Genomic DNA, 23,831 nt, shown 5'->3' with positions numbered 1-23,831 from the left:
AAATGTCCTTTTTTTCTACTGCACTAGGCAGCAAAAGATAGAGCATATTTGGCTATGTGTATAGGTCCCTCATGCTTCGCCTTGTAGGAAATGAAGATAGGTTTCCTTGCATTCCTCCTCATGTGAGCTATTTTGTGGGACATTCTTGCTTGGATGGGTAGTATGGGTGCATTTGTGGGGAAAATACATGGCAGCTAAGGTGTGAAGTACTTTTGCAAGTTGTGTCATAAAATCCTCCAAGGGTATGTGATGGTCATCTCTTGTAAGTTCCAATAGAGATGATTCGAGTAAGCATTCGTTGTCAATTTGGTTGTCACAAGGACGTGAAATTTTGGAGATGCTTTAATTTTATCGATAACATTTGATTAAGTTATTAATTAAATGTGCAAGGTTGTTTAGCACATTTGATGCACATGATAGTTATTTTTATGGTAATAGGCCAAGGATCTTGAGGGTGCAATGGGTGTCAAAGCCAAAAGTTGTGATAAGTTATGCTAGTTGGGCTTTGGGTGTTAGTTAGTGTTAGTTTTGACCCTAGGGCAGTTGTTTGATCAATAAGTGTCAGTGGTGACACTAGTGACTAGCATTAATTATTTAATTAATACTAGTCTAGGGGTCAACAGAGGTTGGGGACCACTTTAGGTTGCAAATGGCCTAGCCAATTAAATTATGGATGGGCACATTGAATTTTGGGCAAGGTCAGAACGACTGAAATTAATTTTTAGGATTATTTAATTCTCAAAACTAATTATATGATTGGATAATGTTGAAAAATGGCTTTAGAAGGCTGCCACTTGGCAAAAATGCCCATGCAAATTGAGAGAACGTTTTTGGGGGTTGGGTCTCAGCCATTCAGTTAGTTTACAACCAAAGAGAGAGATAGGTGATTGCATTAAATGCAAGCTGGAGCAGGCAGTAGGAAGATTTTACCGTTTTCATGCGAAGAAAATACGATTTTTCTCTCATCTTGGCTTTTTATCACCTTCTCTGATTAGTTCTCAAAAGAGCTTAGCATTTCTCAACCATTCTCAATAGATCTCAGCCAGATTTGGTGGACAGTAGAAGGGTTTTTGGTGTAAATCCTAAAATTTTGCAAAAATCAGCATTTAGCAGCAACCTCGAGAACCGTGCCAATAGGACAAGGCATCGTACACTAGAATCAACATCTGCAATTTATTGTATTGACAAGGATTTGAGATTCCAAGCCATCCATTGTGAATTGGGGCAGCATTTGGCCAGTTGCTAGTTCCATTTGTGTAAGTCCTGGGTAAAAATCAAGGGGCAATTGCCCCAAATTGCTCGCTAGTTATTTGTACAATAAGGGGTTTTTGGATTAGCCAAGGAGATAAGATAATCTCGGCTTGTAATTGATCCATTGGCAATTGAAGTTAAAGAAATACCGAAAGGGGTGCTAGTTTTGGGGCGTACAGGGTATCTATTGTCGAGGATTGTTAAGATAATGTGTATATTTCAGTTTATGCTCAATTGTTAATTGCTGTAATTAAGTGCTTGATTAGGTTCTACCTCTGTATCTGAGAAGAAAGGCTGGTTTCATGGTTCCATTGCTAGGATACCACTCAATCCTTGATTTGGTGGGCCCGAGGCACCTAATTGCAAGCCAAAGCTTTGTGCTAGTGTTGATTTTTGCTCTTAGCTAAGAGATTACAGCAATATGTCTTCATACAGTGAGTTTTAACTTTTAAACTTTGAGCTTTGAAGTTTATACTTTATAATTTAGACTTTAGCATTTACAATGATCAATCTTACGTGTATCACTGCATTGTGTAGATGAATGTTGATACATTCAAGTTGACGGGCGACACTCTTCCGAGTATACATAAGGAGGTGGACGAGGAGGAGGAGATGATTTTTGCAGAGCTCTATGGAGAGCTTATAGCAGCAGGTACTCATGACACTCGTAGTCAGCGTGCTCGTGGGCGAGGAGTTCGAGTAGGTAGTAGCAGGGGCATGGTCATTTGATGCCCTCCATCATCGAGGAGGGGTGGTTCGAGTGGCTTGTAGACATATGTAAGGTGGAGCTCTAGTAGCTCACATCCTGTGCCTCATGATGAAATCCCCCCCTTGCCTACATAGCCACCACCTAGGGAGCCATCATTTGATGATGATGGTAACCTCATCAGTGAGAATGAGTATGAGTGTGTCTCATCATCGGATGGCGAGGAGTCATCTTCAGACTCTCTTGATGAGCACTCAGATGGTTCTGATGATGATGATAGTGATGCCTCATCATAGATTCATATGACATAGGTCTCTTTTTCTTTGTATTAGATATACTGGACTGTAGTTGTATCTCATGTTTTGCGCAACCCATGCGACTGCACTCCGTGTATTCATCTTATTCTTTAATGAAATGGCTATTTTCACTTTAAACATGTATTTTATGATCGATCATTTAATGATTTATGGTTTTTTTAATTTAAAAAATCATCTTAATTTTTTTCGTACTAATATTGTACCGTACCTTATAAAATCATAAGGTACCGTTTAGTATCGTATTTTATCGTACCATACTGTATCGTACCGTAGTGTATCGTACCGTACTGTATCGTACCTTTCGTACTTGACAACTATGAGTGTCACGTAAGCCACAAATTTTAGTCGACCGTCAGTATGGTTTATCACACTGAGTTGGATGCCATGAAAGGGCAAAATGCTACTGATTCGGACTTTGCTAATGTTCACGATTAGCTTTGCAATGGCTAGAGGTATGACCACTTTGTGCTTAGAGATGGATTTTTGATGATGCATAGACGATAGTGTGTCACAAAGTAGTTGAGGCCTAGAGTTATCATTGAAAGTCATCTTCCTCTATATGCAGTACACAGAGGTATTGATGTCACAATCAAGGTAGTGGAGCATTTTTTTAATTGGCTAGCTTTGAGGCATGATGTAGAGCAGCTAGTCAGGACATGCATTGTACATCAAAAGGTAAAGCATGATAGACAAAAGATGTTGGGCTTGTTGTAGTCCTTGCCTAACCTAGATAGGCCTTGGCATAGCATTGCAACGGATTTTATTTTTGAGCTTCGGAGGACACCTGCAGGGAATGATGGGATATGGACTATCATTTGTAGGTTTAGCAAATAGACCCATTTCATTTTAGTGAGAAAGAAAATAAAGGCTAATCATATGGCATGATTGTTCTTGTAGCACATCTTTAAGTATCATGATATGCCAGAGTCGATTGTTAGTGATCGAGACCTTTGGATGACCAGTTTATTTTGGAAGGGGTTGTTTGAGAATATGGGTACCGGGTTGAAATTCTCATCATCCTTCTATCCGTAGACAGATGGTCAGTCTAAGGAAGGCAACTTCACTGCATTGGATCTTTTGAGGTGGTATGTTTCTGACCACAAGGCACAGTGAGAGCACTACTTGCCATTGGGTGAGTTTGCATATAACAATACAGTGGAGAGTTCCATTGACAATGCTCCATTTGAGGTGGTTGAGGGTGGCAAGAAGGTACCGCCTATCTTGCAGACTAAGGATAAGATCTTTGAGGCTGATCATCATGTGGAAAACTTGGATGCAGCCTATGCAATGATAAAGTATGCACTTTAGAGATCACAAGAAAAGAAAAAGAAGACAGCAGAGTGCCATAGACGTGCTTTGTAGTTTGCAAAAGGCAAGGCTGAAAAAGATGAAAGAAAGAGAGAAGTTATATTTGAAGTTGAGCATGAGATCCTATGGGCCCTTCCAAGTGTTGGAGAAGATCGGCGATGTGGCATATCGACTGAAATTACCTCCACATTGGCTGATACACACTACCTTTCATGTCAATTTTGGAGGCCTTTTCGTGGTGATATGGCAAAGGATATGTTTGTTGAAATTCAGTTTGAGGTTGAGGAGTTGGATGAGATTTTGATACCTGAGCAGATCTTGGCACATAGGGAAAGAAAGCTTAGAGATAAAGTTTCCAAGAGATATTTGGTGAAATTCCAGAATTATTCACCAATGGATGTGAAATGGATGGAGGATGACATGGCAGAGCATCCTCATTTGTAGCTTTATCTAGATACCTTTCAGCTAGAGACGATTTCAGTTTGAGCTTAGTTAGGTTCAGTAGAGTAGGGGTCCGGAGTATTGCCTGATGTTGAAGGGGGAGGTAACACTTCCATTTCTCTAGCTGTGGATAGCTCTCGTATGTAGTGGATCTTGGATGTATTCAGCATGGATCCAAGGTACTGTGTTGACAGTATGTTTGCCATGGGGTCACTACTCAGTGTAGTAGTCACATTGAGATATATGCAGATGAGTATGGTTGTTACCATAGCTCTGAGACTATACTTTTGCATCAATTTGGGATTAGTTCATGATCAGTTGGGGCATGAGCTCTTGCCTCAGTTTTGAGATCAAATTCTGATCAGTTTTAGCTCAGTTTTTGATCAGTTCAAGAACCGTTTATGGCCACTTTTGGGATCAATTTTTGCAATTAGTTTGTAATAAGTTTGGGGGTCACATTTGCAGCAATTTGTGATAAGTTCTCAGATCAGCAGATGATCAGACTATGCTAAGTTTTCAATGGTTTACAGCTAGTTTCATGGATAGTAGCATATTAGTGAATGCCATTGACAGTTTCAGCCATGTTTTATGCTAAGAAATATGTTTACTATGGTTGTGAAGTTAGAATAGTCGAGAAACACGAGTTATGGATGCATCCAAAGAGTTTCTAGCAACACTTTCGGGCTAATTCTCAGTATTATCTGATGTTTATGTTGGCTGGAAATTTTTGGTAAGGTTTGGAGCATGTGACGTGGTTGGACAACAGTGGTCAATGTTGTGAGTGTGATGCCTTATCGAAATTCTAATGCAGTATGCTTTTCCTTTGGCACAGTGCAGTGCAATTGAGGACGATTGCAAGGATTTCAGGGGGGAGATTTGTCATGAGGACGTGAAACTTTGAGATACTTTAATCTTGCGAGTAACATTTGACTAAGTATCAAATGTGCAAGTTTGTTTAGCACGTGTTGCACATGGTAGTTATTTCATGATAACATGTCAAGGACCTCGAGGATACAATGGTTGTGAAATGAAAAAGTTGTGACAAGTTATGCTAGTTGGATTTTGGTGGTTAGTTGGTGCCAATTTGGACCCTCGGATAATTGCTTGGCCAAAAAGTGTTAGTGGTGACACTCGGGACTTGCATTGATTAATTTATTAATGCCAGAGTCTAAGGGTCAACAACGGTTGGGAACCACTCTAGGTTGCAAATGGCCTAGTCAATTTAATTATGGATCAACACATTTAATTTTGGGCAGGGTCAAAAGGACTAATATTAATTTCAAGATTGTTTAATTCTGAAAATTAATTATATCATCGGATAATGTTGAAAAATGGCTTTAAAAGACTGCCACTTGGCAAAATAACCCATGCAGATTGAGGAAACGTTTTTGGGGGTTGGGCCTCAGCCATTTAGTTAGTTTACAACGAGAGAGAGAGAGAGAGAGAGAGAGAGAGAGAGAGAGAGAGAGAGAGAGAGAGAGCATTGTGATTTGCTGTAGAAGAAAGTCATCTTGGGGCCTTAATAGCTAGGGGATAGCAAGGAGACGCCTTCCAGGGGCTGGCAATAGTATTGTTGATTAGGTGACAACATCTTGGAGGTGCTTGACAATAGGTGACTGCATTAAATGCAGGTTGGAGTAGGCACCAGGAAGATTTTAGGATTTCCTCACAAAGAAAATAAGATTTCTCTCTCATCTTGACTTTCTCTCACATTTCCTAGTCAATTCTCAAAAGATCTCAACATTTCTCAAGTCATTCTCAGTAGATCTCAATTAGATTTGGTTGATAGTAGGAGGATTTCTACTGTAAACCCTAAATTTTTGTAGAAATCAGGGTTTACCAGCCACCTTGGGACCTGTGCCAATAGGGTAAGGCATTGTATACTGAAATCAACGCCTGCAATTTGTTGTATTGACAAGGATTTCAAATGCTAGGTCAGGCATTGTGAATAGGGGTAGCATTTGACTAGTTGGTGGTTTCATTTGTGCATGTCTTGGGTGAAAATCAAGGAGCAATTGGCCCAAACTGCTTGCTGATTGTTTGTACAACGACGAGCTTTTGGATTAGCCAAGGAGATCAAAGAATCTCGGCTTGTAATTAATCCATTGGCAATTGAAGTTAAAGAAATACTGGAAGCGAGTATGTCTATTGTCCAAGATTATTAAGGTAATGCGTGTATTTTAGTTTATGCTCAATTATTAATTATTGTAATTAAGTTCTTAAATAGGTTTTACCACCCTATTCGAGAAGAAAGGTTGCTTTCAATCGTGAAGTGGTATCTAGGGAATCTCCGGTGGTTGATCACTGGAGGGATCACCTCATGTTTGTAGGTGATGGTAAGCTATAGGTAGGTGTGGTTTGCTACCACTGCTAGAGAACGAGGGGTCACCTTGAAGGATTGCATGTTGGAGATGAGGGATAAGGGCTTGAGGAGATAGTCTACCATGCTCCCTCCTAGTCTTTGTATCAATCCTCCAGAGGGGGTTCCTCCTATACGTTTGGATACATGCTTATGTGGAAAGCATGTGAGAGTGTTCGATCTAGGCCATCTAGGCAAGTTGTCAAGAATGGCTAATCCATGTGTGCCTTCCAAGGCTAGGAGGTGGTTACCATAATTTGTGCACTCAACTGTGCCTTGTGATGCGCGTCTGAGCTCATCTCCTTTGGTGCCATCTCTTTGTTCATGTGATCCCCACTCTCGAAGAGGGAAACTTATCTCTGTGCTGTGCGAGCATTAAAGTCTCCCACCAATAGGACATCTCAATGTTGGAATAATGCACAATGTCCTCATATAATGCTAGATATGGTGACTTCCCCCCTTGTGGTGCATATGGAGAATGTGCTGGGGAAAAGTAGCACATTGCCATGTATATATCATGAGGGCTATTTGTATGTATCCGGATCCACATGAAGCGAGCCTCCTCATCTCTTTGCATGACTGGGCTCTAGGGCGGCATGCGGTCTCCCCATCTATATCCTCTCACCTTTGGCAAGTGTATGCTCAGGCTATGGTGTGTCTGTGTATATAGGATGATGTCCCTATCAGCAAAGGTCTCTTGGAATACCCTTACAGTTCCACATTGTGAACTTCCAAGTATGCCTCATAGGCTGTGCCCCGTCATTGGCGCCTATTTGTGATAATGATGTGCTTGTCTTGGTATATTGCCCATTGGCCCATTTTGCGGGCCTCCATAATCTGTGGCATGCACTCCCTCTGGTGGACTATTTGGGCCGGTGCGAGATCATCCTGAAGGTATACTTTTTCTCCTTTGAGAGCCTTCCTTTTGGAGAGAGAAGCTTGTCATGACTCCAAGTCAGCAGATTTGATGATAAGGGGCTGGGCCTTTTCTAGATCCTTCCCTACGTGCCATGGGTTGTCCATCTTGGAGGGATCCTCCACTTCCATTTTTTTGCATATGCTCTTGGCATCTTCCAGAGGGCTATCTCCCTCTTTCCGCTTGACTATCTAGACATGCAAGGCTCTAATTTTCCTTCTCTTCTTCTCTTCAAGTATGTGTTTGTAGCCTTCCTTCTTTGTTGGTGTCTTCTTTGCCACTTCAATCCACTTGGAGTTTTCAGCCACTTCCACTTGCTTTTTTTTTCACTATGGTTGCCCATATGTTAATCTCCTTTGTCATGTGCGTCTTCGGCTCATCTGTTTTAGTTTGCATGTTGTTGGGCATTGCTTTGGTGATTTCCTCCTCCTCCCTCTTAAGGAGGTCAAGTTGGTTTCAGTGTTTGGTGATCTCATGCCGGAGTTCTTCAATCACCCTATTCCTCTCTTGGAGAGAGGCTTCAATGTTCGCCTTCCAAGAGGTGAAGTGCGCTATAATCTCCTCGTATATTTCATTCTTCCATTCTTGCACCTTCTTAGGCATCTCCTCTTTGATTTGCTGTATGGCCTTGTCACACATTGCTGCCATGATCTCTTTGATAATTTTCATATCATGATCTTGCATTTTGTACACGTCTTAGAGTGCCTCTAGGCTCTTCTTCATGTGAGAGCTGTCACCTTGTCGATGGTACTTTAAATGATTGAGTATTTCTCTCTCTTCTCCCCTCTTGTGCGGCTGCTGGATGTTGGGGATACATAGCTTTTCTTGGGGGACCCCATTGTGGCTATCTATTTTCTTGCAGATAGTCACTAGAATGCCATGTATGGGTGGTGGAATGCGGCCAGATTGTGACAAGATAGAGGGTGAATGAAACCAGGCAGATGCAAGGTGCTGTAAGGAGAGGGCGTGGGTAGGGTTATTGCAAGGCGGGGCGGGGCAGCCAGGGACAGGGCGGGGGTGGCAGGTAGAAGGAGAGGGCAGGGGCGGGGCAAGGAGAGGATGGGGTGGGGCGGGGCAATCAAGGAGAGGGCGGAGGTGGGTCAAGTGGAGAGAGAGAGAGAGAGAGAGAGAGAGAGAGAGAGAGAGTTATATTATCGTCTAGGAAAGGCCAAGTTGGCCTATGAGACCAAAACGTTACATTAAAAATATATGGGAAACTTTCCAGGTCCTAGTAAAGCTACCATCTAATGCTATGATAAACTAATTGAGTAGGTACAAAATGGTATATAGGCTGGGTACAATTCATATGTGTTCCAAGTATGGTGTGGAACTGCTCATGGAGCTTGGTCATCCTAAAATGTCCCGCATGGGTCTATCTAACATCGAGAGGTTGAATCGGCGGCACAAGGCCCTCTGGAGGCGGCATAGTATCCCTTGTATCCTCGACATGTGCATCTTGCGGGGGCGGGGGTCGGTTGGGCATGGGTGCCGGGCTTTGCTTCTTGCCATGGCTATGGCTAGGGCGGTCCCCCGCGGCCGGGAGGTCAGTGGGGCTGGTTGGGGCTTAGGGGTGGAGATGGTAGTTAGCTCTTGGTAGAATTCTGTGAGTAGGTATTTGGTGCGTCCCTGTCTCTACTCTGAGGTCCAAAGGAGGTGGTCTCTGTGGCGCCGTATTTTGAGTAGGAAGAGCCCATGGCATCTTTGGTCCTTGAAATCCATCACTTTGGAGAGTGGCCCGAATCCTTCTTTGAACAGGTAGTGGAAGTGTCCCTGGATCTCGTAGTATGTTGGGCACTTGCATATGAAATGTTCTTTTGTCTTTGGCTCGAGCTGGCAGATTTGGCAGATCCGATCTTCTAGGGGGAGGGGGTGGGCCCCGTAGGTCTCGACCCGTAGCTGGTGTGAAGATGTACGGATCTGTCCGATGGCGCTTCTGACTCCATGGGATAGTGTGTGACCATGTAGCTTGGGCGGGTAATGAAGTTGTCTGGAGATATGTGCAGGAAGTGCTCCCGGTAGAAAGCCTTCTTTGTCTCTAGGTCTTTTGTAGGAGTCACCCATGTTCTTGGCCATGTGTAGCTGAATGATGTCCATTCTGGTGATACGGTTCACCTCCTCTTAGCCAAGCTCCAGGTGGGGGCAATCTAGGCTGTATTGTAGTGGGGGGAGGTGGTCCATGTGTGGGCCATGCCGCTGTAGCCAAGCCTCTGTTCGGGCATACCAGCATTCAGTGTCCCCTTGTAGTGCTAGCTGTTTGGACGACTCCAGCGCGAGTCTGGGGTATCGATGCCGGGGCAAGTCTCATAGTTGGTGCAAGAAGGCCACTGTTTGGAAGAGGGCCTCAGCTACAATGGACGGTGCCCCCATCTATGCTCTGATGGTCTTGTGTGGCATAGAGGGATTGCTCCGAATCATCCGTGAGATCATAACTGCCAGGGATCTCTCCATTTGCTCCTATCCCTCATAGGTGGCCTCCTCCTGAGGCAGTGGATGGTCTTGTGTGGGCCTCCTTGTGTGGTAGAGACTGGATCCCCATATGGGAGCCCCATACAAGAGTGTTGGTGTGACTAGAGTGTCAAATAGCCAGAGCTTTGTATGGGGCTCCTGGAATTGTATGCGGGCGCATCGGTTCTCCATGCATTTGAGGGCTGCATAGCCTTGTGTCAATCTATCTTCTACTGCCTTTCTCAAAGTGAATCTTGGTTCTGAAAATGTAATCCCCAGATAGACGTATCTTTGGACCACTTCCACGGTTTCCCCGCCGTTTGTGAAGGGGGGTATTGACCATCGAATCCATTGGGTTCAAGTGTTGAACACCATGAACTTGGTCTTCCCTAGGTTCACAGTGAGGTCTTTATCCTGGCAGCAGGCCGTAGTGTCTCCAATTGGCGTTGTAGCCCTTCGGGCGTGTTGGAGATGAGAACTATGTCGTTCGCATATAGTAAAATGGGTATCAGTATCCCTCCTAGGCTAGATCCCTCCCCTCCCAACCTATCCATGTACTCTGATATCTCATCAATGTAGAAGGCCAAATAAAGTATGTGAGAGTGGGCATCCCTGTTTAACTCCAATGGTGCTGGTTATCTCCTTTGACAGCCCCTTTGGTGTTCGGACTCGGCCTGTGACTGATTTGTATAGTGCCAGTATCCCCCAACGCATTTCGGGCGGGACCTCTAGTTCTTGTATTCTCTGCATGAGCCTGGCTCGTGGTACCGTGTTGAAGGCCTTGCAGAAGTCCACGAAGCAGCAGTATACTCGTCTCCTGTGTGCCTTGCCCTCCTCTATAATGACTCTAACTGTGAGGATATTTAAGAAGATCAAGAGTGTAGGGTATCTCCCCCTCAATCTATGGAATCGACCAAAACTCTGCAAGCTACCTTCGTCTGAGTCACCATGCCAAATTGCCTCTGTAACGAGCAATCGTGATGCCAATGTGGCGCATATGGGCATGCCTATGCTGCGGAGTAGGTACTCTAGGGCAACGTGCTCTACGTAGCGATGTAGCTCTGTCAATTGTGATGCCTCCTAATGCTGTATCTCGACAATGCCTATTAGTAGGAGATGTAGTGTCTGGGTGGTCGCGGCTAGGGGTTCAGCTCAGCTGAAGTAGTTTGTAACTGCTCTTTGGAGGGGTGGATGATGCTGGGGTCACCTCCTATCTCGTAACAATAATGCTCTGTGTCGTTGGAGCTCCAGCAAAAGAAAAGGCCCAAACATCTTTGGTCCTCACAGTCCATCACCCGTCTTAGCGGTCCAAAGCCCTCCTTAAAGAGGCAATGATAGTGGCCTTGGATATCATAGTATACAGTACTTCTACAAATGTAGTGCTCCTCCGTCTTTGGCTCCCATCCACAAAGCTGGCACATCCTCTCATTGGCTGCATTATGGCTCCATCGACTTGTCTCAATCATCAGCTGATGCGATGAGGTGCGGATCTAACCAATAGCAACTCGGAGTCCGTGGGAAAGTTGAGCATCCATGTATCTAGGCCTCACTATGAAACCCCGTCATGAGAAAGCTGCACGAAGTGACATTGGTTTAGTGCCGTTTTCGTGCCTAATGGGAAAGGGGGACTTGGACCAAGTGCTTTCTGTCTCCACTTTAGTGATGTCTGCCCTCATCACACTATTCAGCTTTGCACAACTAAGGCTCAAAGTAGGGCAGTCGAGGCTGTAATCAAACCGTGGTAGTCTATCTGTACTCATGCCATGTAAATTCAGCCACATGCTCATATGTGCATACCAACACTTTCTATCTCCCTCTCGTGCAAGCTGTCTTTAAGACTTCAGCGCTAGTCTAGGATATCGGACTTTAGGAAGCTGCCCTATTCTCTGGAGGAAAGTAATTGCTTTGAATAATGCCTCAACTACCATGGGTGCAGCCCCTAATTCTGCCCAGATGATTTCCTATGGTACTGAGGTTTTTGCCCTTATCATACGTGCTATCATCATGACCAGTGGTCTTTCCATGTGTTCCTAGCCATCATAATGTTGTGCTTCCGGTCCATCACAGTCCATAAGTGGCATCCGTCTAGTATGATAAAGGCTTGGGCCCCAAATGGCTGCCCCATAGAGTAGTGTGGGCATAACTAAAGTGTCAAAAAGCCACAATTTGGTACGAGGCTCTTGAAACTGTATGTGTGCACACTGCCGCTCTAGGGTACCCAAAGTTGCATATGCTCGTGCAAGCCTAGCCTTTGAAGTCTCCTTCCATGAAAATTGTGGCCCCTTGAAAGTGACCCCGAGGTGTACATATTGTCTAACCATTTCCATAGGCTGGCCATCATACATAAAGTGGTGCTCTGAGCGTGTCACCCAAGCTGCTTAGGTGTTAAAGACCATGATTTTAGTCTTTCCAAGATTAACCTCGAGACCTTTATCTTCAGAGAACACATGCAATGCATCCAGATGTTGTTGTAGTCCCTTTAGTCAATTTGAGATAAGCATCATATCATCAACATATAACAAAATTGGTATTAGTACCCTAGCCAAGCTGGCTCCCATACCACCCCATCTCTGCATGCAATCGGAATTCTCGTCAATGTACAGTCCAAAGAAAGGAGAGAGGGGACAGCCTTGCTTTACGCCCACTGTACTAGAGACTGAGTGTGTTGTGCCTCTAGGCACTCGTACTCTCCCTGTCACAGTTTCATACAATGCATAAATACACCGCTGCATATCCTTTGGGACCCCAATGGCTCGCAACCTTTGCATGAGTCTTGCATGTGGCACAGTATCAAAGGCTTTGCAGAGGTCCACAAAACAAGAGTAGATTCTTTGCCTCCGTGATCGTTCCTACTCAATCAAGGCCCTTAGCGTGAATATATGGTCTAGCGTATTGTATCCGTGGCGGAAACCAGCTTGTCCTGTAGACCGTATTTTCTTTGTTTCAGCCGACCAACTCAACTCATGCTCCACAATAGAGGCATATATCTTTGATAGCATATGGCCAATCATAATAGTGCGGTAGTTGTTAGTGATCAATGGATTTGCACTCCTAAAAATTGGCACTATTGTGTGGTCACGGCAACTTACTGGAAACCCCTCACATACGGCTGTATTGAAGAGATTTGCCAAGATAGGGGCCAATGCATCACATGCATGTGCAAAATGCTCTGCCACAAGGCCATCTTGATCATGTGCTGTCCCATTCTTCAACCTCCAAATGGCATATCTCACCATCTTTTCCGTAAAGAAACTGCACTGTGTTGGCCTAGAGTTTGATGGATAGGGTATCTGCTCTTGTGATGGAACATCATATAGTGCCCTAGCATGTTCATGCCAAACCATAGGTGATGTCAATTGAATTGGGGGTTGTCTCCCGTGAAATTTCCTCCATGCCCTCTTGCTGTCTCTACTTAAAAAGAGCTGATACATCTCTGACTCTAGTTTGGCTAAATAATCTCTCTTCTTTTTTCACACAAGACGACGAAAGACATTCCGTGCCTGCTTATGTGTGCATGTCCCTAGTGCAATATCCCTATGTAGGTGGGCTGTCTGCACTCATCATCATACCAAGCATTCTGAGGGGAATTTTGAGGGGCAATACAATTGTTTATTGCAGTAGGGCCCATCTTACATGGGAATGCTTCTGAAGCTGCAGCATGCAAAACCTTCGCTAGAGATCTAGTGGCATCTTCCAATGGTTCATGTTGGTCTAGCTCACTTAAGCCCTCTCGTACTGCATCACTATAGATATGCAACGTTTGCTCTAGAAATTCATAATGCGGGAATGTGTGTGACTGTGTGCATGTTTCTTGTCTCTGACTACATGCTAGAGTAACTTTTAGGATCGCATGGTTGGCCGTTATACTGATCGGCTTATCAAATATCTTAAAATCCTTAATTTCTGGAATTAATGCTAGCGAGTCCATTACATAGTCCACCACACTGGCCCCTTTTTTGCTGTTCGAACAAGTGAAAGTATCCACTCCCAGCCATCTTAATAGGCCATTGAATATAGCCAATCTGTGAGCATTTCCCAAAGCTAGCAGATGGGATCCATATGCTGTCACCTCCTTATCTTGAGATGTCCTGGCAAGCCCTAATTCATCCAATGCCAATTCCTTAAACATTTCATGTTTAGTATCATAAAAGGCAGACTGGTCACTTCCTATTCGAGCATTATAGTCTCCCACTAGTAGTATGTCCCCAATACTTGCATATCTCATAGTATCTTCATGTACTTCAAATGGTGATCCCTCCCTAGTAGCAAATGTTGAAGAGGTAGGTGGAAAGTAGCATACCATAACATGTAGATCCCTCGGGTGCCCTATCCTTAGCCTTACCCACATGTATCTAGCATGCACATCTCGTGACACCACGTGAATCATGTCTTGGAGGCTCTCACGATAAAGAATAGCCACCCCTCCTGACCCCTTGGTTCCTCCTGGTCTACGGGGTTGAGGTTTGTATAAGCTCTCCCATTTGTATCCCACAACATCCGGTAATCTAGAATTTGTACACTAATGTGTCTCTGTACACATAGTCATATCTATCCCATGAAAAGTGTCCTTAAAATTACTTGCATTGAGTCTCATTGAACCATTAGAATTCCAAAGGGACATCTTTAACGTTTCATAGGCCTTGTATCGTCATTGTGACCTCGATTATGCTATGATTACTCTGCCATCTCTATACACAACATACTTGCCTTCTTTACATGCCTCCAGCACTTTTGGCATGCAAGCCCTTTTGTGCTCCAATTGTGCAAGTGTGAGATCCTCATCGAGGTAAACCTTTTCACCCTTCAAAGCCTTTCTTTTTGATAAGAAAGCCCTTTTGCTATCCATGTCCCCAAATTTTAGCATGAGGATCCGACCTCTTTGGTCATTTGGATCACCTATCCTCCAAGCATCCATAATGCATGTCTCGTCTGCACCCATCTTAGCACTGAAGACCACACTGAGAAAAGAAAAACATGTTAGCTAAGAAGAACAAGTGAGCAGGAAGATAAAACTGAGGATATGATGCATCTGCTAGACATGAAAAAGTTGATGAATGTGTAACTGATATGGCAAGAGGGGAGGAAGGAGAGGATGAATATCATGAGACAGAATAATATTGACATCTATTAGAAATGACCTATGAGAGCAAGATGGTGAGTACAACTAATCCATGGCCTCCTTGGATTAAATTGTGTTATAAAATACAATGTGTGTGTGTGTGTGTGTGAGAGAGAGAAGAGAGAGAGAGAGAGAGAGAGAGAGTGCGTGTGTGCGTGCGCGCGCGCATGCGTGCGCGTGCTCTGTGCATGCACACACGTGTGCATCAGTAGACTCTTCTTTGAGTTGCACAATTTTTAGGAATGTTGGATCTTTTTGTTCTAGGAGCGAATTAGAAGCTGTTGTGCTTTCAACACTGGAGACAGTGCTTGGTCCAAAAGATGCTATCCCTGGTGCAGCATTGCCAGAGAGCAGTATTCAAGCTTTTGTGAAAGCAGCTGAATTCTCAGTTAAAGCTGATGGTGAAGAAGGCATGTCAGAAGAAGATTTTCGCAGATGGTGTTACCGTGTCCCTTCCTTCAAGAGATTTCTTCAGGGCTTGATGGCAGTGCCAGGTGCTGGTGTGTATCTTTTTGGCTGTTTATGTGACATACCATACAAGCTAAACAGTTTTGCATTTTTGTGGGGGTGGGATGCCAATGGCAGTAATGGAGATGTTTTGCATCATACCTCAGTTCAATTGCAAACTTCTTTCTTTGATTTACTGCATGAGATGCATGTTAACAATTTCACACAAAAGTCATTGCTGATGCCTGTATGGAGTTATTTTATTCTGCTCTCAGGACGTATTAGCATTTCTAAGCATCATTAATCTAAGGGAGTGCTTACAGTCTTCAAGACATTTGTTTTTACTTTGGAACACCCTTCCAGGATGCAAAAGTTACTGGAGTGTTGCATTGAAGATATCCACTTGAACTAAAATGATCTGAGACAATAGTTTACTGATTCTGTTTGTTTTTTCAAAGAGTCACCATTGATGCATATTGTTTCAAGGTTATTGAGTATGATCAAAATTACTGTAAATGCCCCTCTTGGTTCCGTGTATATGTACATTTGGGAGCCCATGGGTGTATGGATATTAACCTTTGTGACCTATATGAAGACTCTTCTCCTGCACTAATAGTTAACAGAGCAGGAGGTAGATGCTTGACACCTAGATGTCTTTCAAGAATAGCTTTTGTATTCTTTCAATATTGGCTCTTGTGGACTAAGGAGATACACCTTTGCTGGTGCATCATTGTGATCCACTCGTGAGGACATTTTGTATCATTGACTAATTGGTGTGTCAAAACAAGTAACGCTTAACGCTTCCTGCTTTTAAGCTGCAGGTATGTCGATTTTGAAAGTTTGCAGTCTCCATAGCCTCTCTCATGTATGTGTAGGTGGGGTTCATGAATGAATGGTCCTAATAAGCATAATCTTTGTTTTAGTCACAATTTCATGACAAATTATGTCAGTTGCAGGAGAAGGCAGCAATGCCACATTTTTTTATCCTAGAGAAGAGAGAAAAATTCCATTAATAAATCTCCCTCAGAAAAATATATCCCAAGGCTAAATACAAAGTACAAAGTATCCTTGTAAGGGACTTCCATACCAAAATATATACAAGGGAAGTCTATTACAAGGCTTGAATGAATAACTAGTTGGGATGTCTCTCTTGAGCTCACAATGTCTGCTGTTCAATCACTCTCTCATTTCTCTCACCTCCATAGCCAGCTAAATCTCACATTTGGTATCATAGCCACACAGGTGGATTCTGTCTCGTTACCATCACAGCTGGTGCCGCTCGCATGTGGTCTGTGCTGCTGCCAGCTTGGCTCAGATCTCTCGGAGGAGAAGGAAGAGTTGCTGAAGCTCGATGAGTTGCCACCACTACTCCATCAGCTGTGTGCTGCCCAAGACCAGCTGCATGCTGCCCAGCAGCAGCACTGCCCTGCACGCCCAGCTGCTCCCACCCTGTCTAGTGCCACCCGGTTCCCTGCCAGCACCTGCTGCCAATGCACAGCCCTGTCCACCAATGCGCCCTACTGCTCCAGTCCCCCGCTGGCAGCACATCTGCCCCTTGTGTGCCACCACAGCACCACCTGCAGCGTGCTTCGCCAACTGCACCACCTTGCAGCTTTCAAATCAACAGACACACTTCTCAAGGAGGTACAAACATTGTAGAGCACCCATAAGCCTCATCTCACCCAGTTGGAGCCTCCAAGAATAGCCTCGCATTTTTTGGTGCATTTCACACTGATGCATCTAGTCCTTCTCCTCCTGCTCTAGCACAGGGCACTAACCTCCAGCTTCATCCCCTAGTTCTTGGCACTCATTTGAGCAAGATTCATCCCTCTTGATTGAGATCTCTAATCTTGGCACTCTCTTGAAACCCTAGAGTGGACAGCATTAATGGCAGCCATGACACCTTCCTTACAACTCGAGCTCTTTTGAAGAATCTTCAATTTCTTGCCCCAGGGCCATTGGAAATAGCTCAAGATTCTTCCCCTTGAAGATTTCGCGGGATTAAAATCCTTCCTCCATCCACAGGCTGAATTAGAGAAGAATCATGGATTCTTGATTCGGACAACCTACCACCATTACTTCTTCAAGCATGTCTAAGGTATGTCTCATAGTTCTTGACCTCTCTCTTCATCCATTTATTGAGCTCCATCCTCTGGTTTGAAAAAGATTAGAGAATCAGCTCTCTCTTGGCATTGATTGAATCAAGGGAATGTATTGGCCTACTCCTTCATCTACTCAATCATTTATGAATGCATTCATGTATGTGGTTCAATTAATCCCTCTCTTCAGCTGAGTATCATACCCTAATCATAACAATCTTGTTGGGTGTGATTTTAAAGTAAATAATTTTTTTTTGTAAAAGGGGTAGGTTAAGCAATTATCTAGTCACTGAATTGCTGAACCAACATTCGTTCCCATCCAATTTTTCTATTATACCCCTACATCTAATCAAAGCTAGAAGTTTATTTTCAAAATATGCATTTCATGCTGGTTGATTAGCTGAGAATGCTCCTGCCATGTCTCTTCCGGTTGATGTAATCAAGGTCGATGCTAGGCAAGATGGCAAGCCAATAGTGGGGTGACCCCCCTAACATTAATGACCCCGAAGGGGTGCACAACCTGGCTTGAGGTGGGCCTTTGCACGCCCCTTGAGTCTCGGAGCCCAAGAACTCATTTTCAAGTCTAGGTACAATCCATCCATACCCCAAAGACCATTGGAAGAACATTGGAAATGCGTATGGGATGTATGTCACACATGTATTGGCAGTGAGTTGAATGTATGCATGAAGTGACCACGGAGCTCCTAATGAGCCCTGGACTCGCCTTGTACTTGATCCCATCGTCCGCGGAGGGAATGGATGATGGAGGTCCATAGCTCTGCTAAGGTTGAAAGTGCTGAAAGTTTCTCTTCGCCGAAAGCCACCTGGCATCGTGCCTTCCAAATATGCCATCCAGTAAGACTCCCTATGATCTTCCATATCTCCGAGCGGTTTGTTGTGGGCTCCAGTACTTGGCGGACCAGACGTCCCCCCTCCTGAACGACGAAGAAGGTCCACTGGGGGGCGCCTACCTGCCACCTGAAGAGGGATGCCTGTTGGAGAGAAACCTAGCTGCCTATACCTCCCCGGGCTCTCGTATCGGGGGGGCAAGCCACTCCAGAGGTATTGCTGCATCTATCTCTCTTCTCCTCAACTCCACTCCTCTCGTGCAACCTGATACTTGCTACAACACCTCCTCGTTTGCCATCCTGTACACGTCCCGCCATGTCCTGATGGAACGAGCCGGGCCGGCCTCCCACCCAGCCCACTGGATGTGGGGGCGCTCACCTATCTGTGCCCCTTCCCTATCTTTGACCTGGAGGTTCCAGATCACTGGCTGACGGTCTATTCCCTCCTGGCAACCTGGGGGGCTCTCGATTAGTGCCTTACGGAGGCCTTGCCACACGCAGAGTAGGCTCCGCTGGAAAGGTGATTTGGGGGGGATGATCTTGGCTGACGTGAAGATCCATCTCGGGGACGGCCTCCACTTACCGCCAAGCCTCGGTTTACAATCTTGAAGGCCCTCCTGCAGTAGGACCTTCTAGGTCTGCCCGCCTGGCGTGAGACCGCGGACAACTAGCTTTCCCAAGAGGGCCATACTCTGATATTCTGGGTCTATGATCCCAAGCCCTCCCTCTGGTCGATGTCGTATGATGGTCACCCACGCCACCTTGGCCTTGGAGTCCTTGGAGCCATCAGACCCAGACCAAAGGAAATTCCACACTAGGCGGCAAAGCTACCCTACGCACGATGAGGAGAAGCACCAACACGAGGCAATGTACTAGGCCGTTGCTAGGAGGACTTGGTTAACCACCAGGGCTTGACCGGCTAGTGGGAGGCGAACCGTGCTCCAGTAGGTCAGTTTCCTTCGAATAGAATCTAGGACAAGAAGAAACTGCTGGGTAGGAGTGATGTCGAGTCCCACCTGGAACCCTAGGTATCGGATGGTCTGCCCTCTGCTCGCCCATCTAAATCGCAGGTGGATACCCCACTCTGTGCTGGAGTCTGGGTCTGTGAGGAAACCAATCGACTTTTGCTAGTTGATTTTGGCACCCGCTGCAACGCAGAACACATCAAGAGCCAGTCTCATTCTCTCCAGCATCACCTCATCATCCTCTATGTAGAGGCTTGTGTCGTCTGCATACTCTAGGTCTAACAACTCAGTCTCCTCTCTCATTGGAAGTCGGAGGCCGCGTAGTCTGCTCACACGTGACCTGAGGAAGTGAGACATCACCTCTGCGAAGAGTAGGAATAGGCATGGGGCCAGGGGACAGCCCTGTCGGACCGATCTCTCCAGCCAAAACTTCTCCCCTTGACTTCCGCCTATGAGAACCCTGTTGGTAGCTGATTTGTACAGGCCGGAGACTCTGCGAATCCAAGCGTGGGGAAATCCCAACTTCACCATGGTGCCCTCTAGGAAATCTCAGTCCACCCTGTCATAAGCTTTCTCGAAATCCAAGAGTAGTACTGCCAGTCTCTGCCCACTGTGCTGAGCCCACTCTGTCGCCTCAAAGAATGTAAATACATTGTCTAGGATGCTCCTTTCCTGGACAAAGCCTGTCTGTGTGTCATGAATGATATCTAGAAGCACGGGGTGTAGTCGCCTATCAATCATCTTTGCCAGTGCCTTATAGGCCACTGACAATAAGGTGATCGGTCTCCACTGGGAGAGCTTCAAGAGGTCTCCCCTTTGGGGAGAAGATTGATAAGGCTTGCCGAAAGACTCCCTTGCATCTGTCTTGAGGTTCCAGTAGGTAGTGAAGAAAGCCTTAGAGAGGCCATCCTCCCCCGGGCATTTCTGCCCATCCTGTGTATGGAAAGCCTCCTCTAGCTCCTTCTCTGTGAAGGGGGCTAGAAGGGAGTGTCCTATCTCCTCTGTGACGAGGGATGGGGTGTGATCCCATACATGCTGTCTGCATCTCTGTCCTCTAGCTGAAGCTGTCTCCTGCTGGAAGAGGCGTGTGTAATAGTCGGTGGCAATCTCCATTACCTCATCAGGGCTAGAACGGGTCCTCCCATACTAATCCCTAAGGCTGCGTATCTGCTCTCCCGCGGTGCGGGGCTGGTGCACCTGGAAGAACTCTCTGCACATCGTGCCCCCCTTCCACGCCTAAAAGGCTGCTGAAGTGCAGAAAGAGAACTTCGAGTGCCTGTCCTCTAGGATAGCAATGGCTGCATGCGCGTGCACCTCCTGTGCGTGGAGGGTGGGGTCCCCTGGTGCCTCCTACAATAATCTCTGCGTGGCTGCAAGGTCCCGCCGGAGTGCTCTCTCCTCCTCCCAACACTGCTGCCTGGCCTGTACGGCTGCCTCTTCGCAGATTCTGCTTGGCTCGGCTAGGGCCTCTGCAACCTCCTCTGCTATCCTGTCCCTCCTGACCCACTCTCTGGTCCAAATCTATTCTATCTGCCTCGACACCTCCTTTCTCCTATAGATCGAGTCAGGGATCTGACAGGATTGTGTATCTATGGCAGATGCTAGGGGGTCAAGTGTCAGGAGAACTGGGCAGTGATTGGATAACGTGGTGCCTGCCAACTGCTCAATCTGGCCTCCACGAGAGCCTTCCCACTCTCCCACATAAAACCTGTCCAACCGCTCTAGCAGGGCTCCACCTAGCCGCTTGTATCCCCAGGAGAAGTCCAACGACCTCTCCCTCCTGTGGAAGGTAGGGTCTTTCCAGGCATCACGTGCTTCGACTGCAAGCAAAAAGACCTCCCATGCCTCCTGCTCCTCCCCAGCCATGTCCTGGTAGTTTCTTCCTCTGCCCTGCTGGTCCTCCAAAGCCTCCAGGTTATTGAAGTCTCCTCCAACAATCCAGGAGTCCACCTCTGGGAGTCCAGCTGCAATCTCCACCGAGAACATGCTGCGTGCCCTAACCTCTGTAGGGGCATAGACATTGAGGACTTCAATACACGAGTCCCCAATATCCAGTCTGATCCATAGAACCCTTCCTGCCACTATCGTTCCGTGGTCTCGTACACAAGTGGTGAGACTCGGGCCAATAGAGGTGCATATGCCTCCGCTCCTGCTGTGGGCACCTATGGCGTGCTCCCAGTAAGTATGCGAGATGACGAGAAGTACCTTCCCAACCCGCTGAGCCTAGGCGAGGGTGAGCTTGTGCTCCTGCAGAAGCAAGATGTCGATTCGTCCGGCAAGGGCAGGCTGCAACTCCTGCTGAACAATCAGCTTCCTGGAGCCACGTGTCCCACTGTAGTGGAGACTGTTCACATTCCAGGATGCAAGATGTAAGCTCGTGGGGAAACCTGTGACTGACTGAATAGGCATTTGTTCGGTGTGGATGTTGCAGATGAGGAGGAGAGACTGTGAGGCATGCAAGTGTGCTTTGTCGCCGGTCTGGATGGTGAACTCTAGTCCCCCATGGTGACCCTCGGCCGGACCATAGGGGTGATAGATGCGCGAGGTGGTACTATCAATGCATCTATTAGCCATGCTGAAAATCGCGACTTTGTACACTGGTAGAAGCGGGCCGCTTGTGTTGGGGGCCACTTGATCATGTCCGTCGGCGCTCTCCACTGTGGGGGAGACTCGAAAGATAATGCTCAAGTGCGGGACGTCGGCGCCAGCCCACCAGTTAATGTCCATCATGCAACTTGGCCACTGTTGTGCAAACAGTGCTAATTCTTCATCTCTCATCCACTAGGAGATGTGATCCGCCACCTGACTCTTCAACTCCTCCTCAATCTGTGTAGTCGTCCACTCCTTTGAGTAAGATGACTGAAGAAAAAAGGCGTAGTTTGGTCCATTCGGTGGTGCTAGTAGGTGGACCTTACCCCTCCTTGATTTACGAACCACGAAGATCCCCACCTCTAGAGGTAGTGGGAACTCTCCGTACTCTGCAACTCGCAGGTAGGACCATGGGCCATTGCGGAAGAACTCTTGTGGCAGCAACTGTGCTTGTCTCAGGAAAGTGTGGCGGGTGGGAGGGGCGGATGAGCTGGTGGCTGTGTGGGAGGGGGGAGACTGCTGGTGTGCAGAGGAGGTAGGTGTGTGTGGCTCATCACCTCCTGTGGGAGGGGGGGGGGGTCTAGCGGGGCTCACGTGACCTGGGTGTGGATTAGGGGGGGTGCTCGGTAGGGGGGGTGATGGGGGTGAAGAGGATCGAGATATGGTGGGATGGCTGGAGATGCATGGCGGGTGTTGGGGGGGGGGGGGGGGGTTTGGTGGCCCTGGCAAGGGGGGGCTGTGGGCCAAGGTCAGTGGGGGGGAGGGGGGGCATGGGATGTGGGGGGGAGTGGGTGGGTGAGGGGCTTGTGGGAGCTCAGGTGAGGCAGTCTGTGGCGCATGTGGAGAATGTGGGGGGCTGCGGTCCTGTCGGCTTGGGTGGACAGGGGGGGCTGTGGAGTGCTCTGCCGAGAGGGGGCCGCTCGCCCGGCAACACCTTGCTGATGAGGCTGGGTTTGAGGAGCTGGTTGTGCCCCCCTTGCGGTCTCCCTCTCTGTCGTCTGTGGACCTGTGTGAAACCGTCTACGTCCACCTGTGGACTTGTGGGCGGAGCCGCCTTGGCTCCCAAGCGCGTACAAACTGCTGCCTGATGCCCAAAGTTGTGGTAGTGCAGGCACTGCCCTAGTTGCCCAGTCACAATGACCTGCTGCCTAAAGAAGTGCCCGCCTGCCTCAATCTCTAGGAACTGTGGGATATTCTTGACCTCTTTCATTGCTACCCGTACCTTTGGGACCCGTGCAGTTGTCACTGCATCCGTGAAGGACGCGGGAAGGGCGGTGCTGAAGAGCCGCCCAAAGTCTTCCACCAACTGGCGATACTTAATCGCCAGGCCGGGGAAAAGAAGGGTGACCGGGTGCCGAAGAAATCTGTTGTGGAGTGCGAACGCCTCCACAATAAAGGCACTGTACCAAGGGACCATGTATATGACCTCCTTTCGTGGATGCATATTGTGAACTGGCGAGTAGCTCGCGAGCTGCGTTTGCCGAGCTCAGGCGGACCATGAAGATCCCTTGGCCCAATAGGACTGCCTCCATGATCTACGTTGTGCTGATGCGCAGCGTGGAGCGAAGCTAGTCTCGAAGCTGGGCCTTGGCTGGGGAATGTTCTACTACCTGACCATAAATTGCTTTTTCCTTTAGCTCCAGCTCTTTAGCTCGGACGGCTAAGAGCTGCTCCTTAGAGAGGACTATGCGCAAGGTGTTTGACTTGGGGGGTACTCGGTGAGTGCGCCGGCGTCTGACCATAGGTTTCCATTGCGCGCCCCTTCTGGGAGAACCTACCTATCGCGCTGCTGTGCTATTGGATGAGGAGTTGCTGTAGGGGGAGGGATCAACTGGAGGGGGAAGGGGGGATGTCGATGGCAAAGGGGGGGGGGGGGGGGTTTCTGTTTTCGATGGCGGTGGTGTGGCAGCTTGATAGAGGGCCAGGCCTCTCGGCAAGACAGCGGGCGGGGGGTTTTGGGGGGGGGGGGGGGGGGGGGGGGGCAGGTAGGCGCGGGGGGAGGGGGGCAGGGCGGACGCAGG

General features: G+C 47.1%; 1 protein-coding gene across 7 annotated transcripts in view; it reads left to right on the top strand.

Annotated features, from left to right (window-relative positions):
• The window catches only part of LOC148010652 (TLD-domain containing nucleolar protein), a 159,666-nt gene that overhangs the window by 71,065 nt on the left and 64,770 nt on the right, over window positions 1-23,831 (top strand). For 3 of the 7 annotated variants that reach the window (XM_087671825.1, XM_087671829.1, XM_087671823.1), the window contains exon 5: window positions 15,103-15,362. In XM_087671825.1, coding sequence (XP_087527951.1) covers window positions 15,103-15,362 — 260 coding nt within the window. The remainder of the gene's footprint in view (window positions 1-15,102; window positions 15,363-23,831) is intronic. The other 4 variants (XM_087671828.1, XM_087671827.1, XM_087671826.1 and 1 more) reach the window with 2 other exon arrangements.

This window comes from Lygodium microphyllum, chromosome 29 (assembly GCF_053477565.2).
Source record: "Lygodium microphyllum isolate KBCC chromosome 29, Lygodium_microphyllum_v1.1.10, whole genome shotgun sequence".
Lineage (NCBI taxonomy): Eukaryota > Viridiplantae > Streptophyta > Polypodiopsida > Schizaeales > Lygodiaceae > Lygodium > Lygodium microphyllum.
This window is presented reverse-complemented; position numbering and strand designations above follow the sequence as displayed.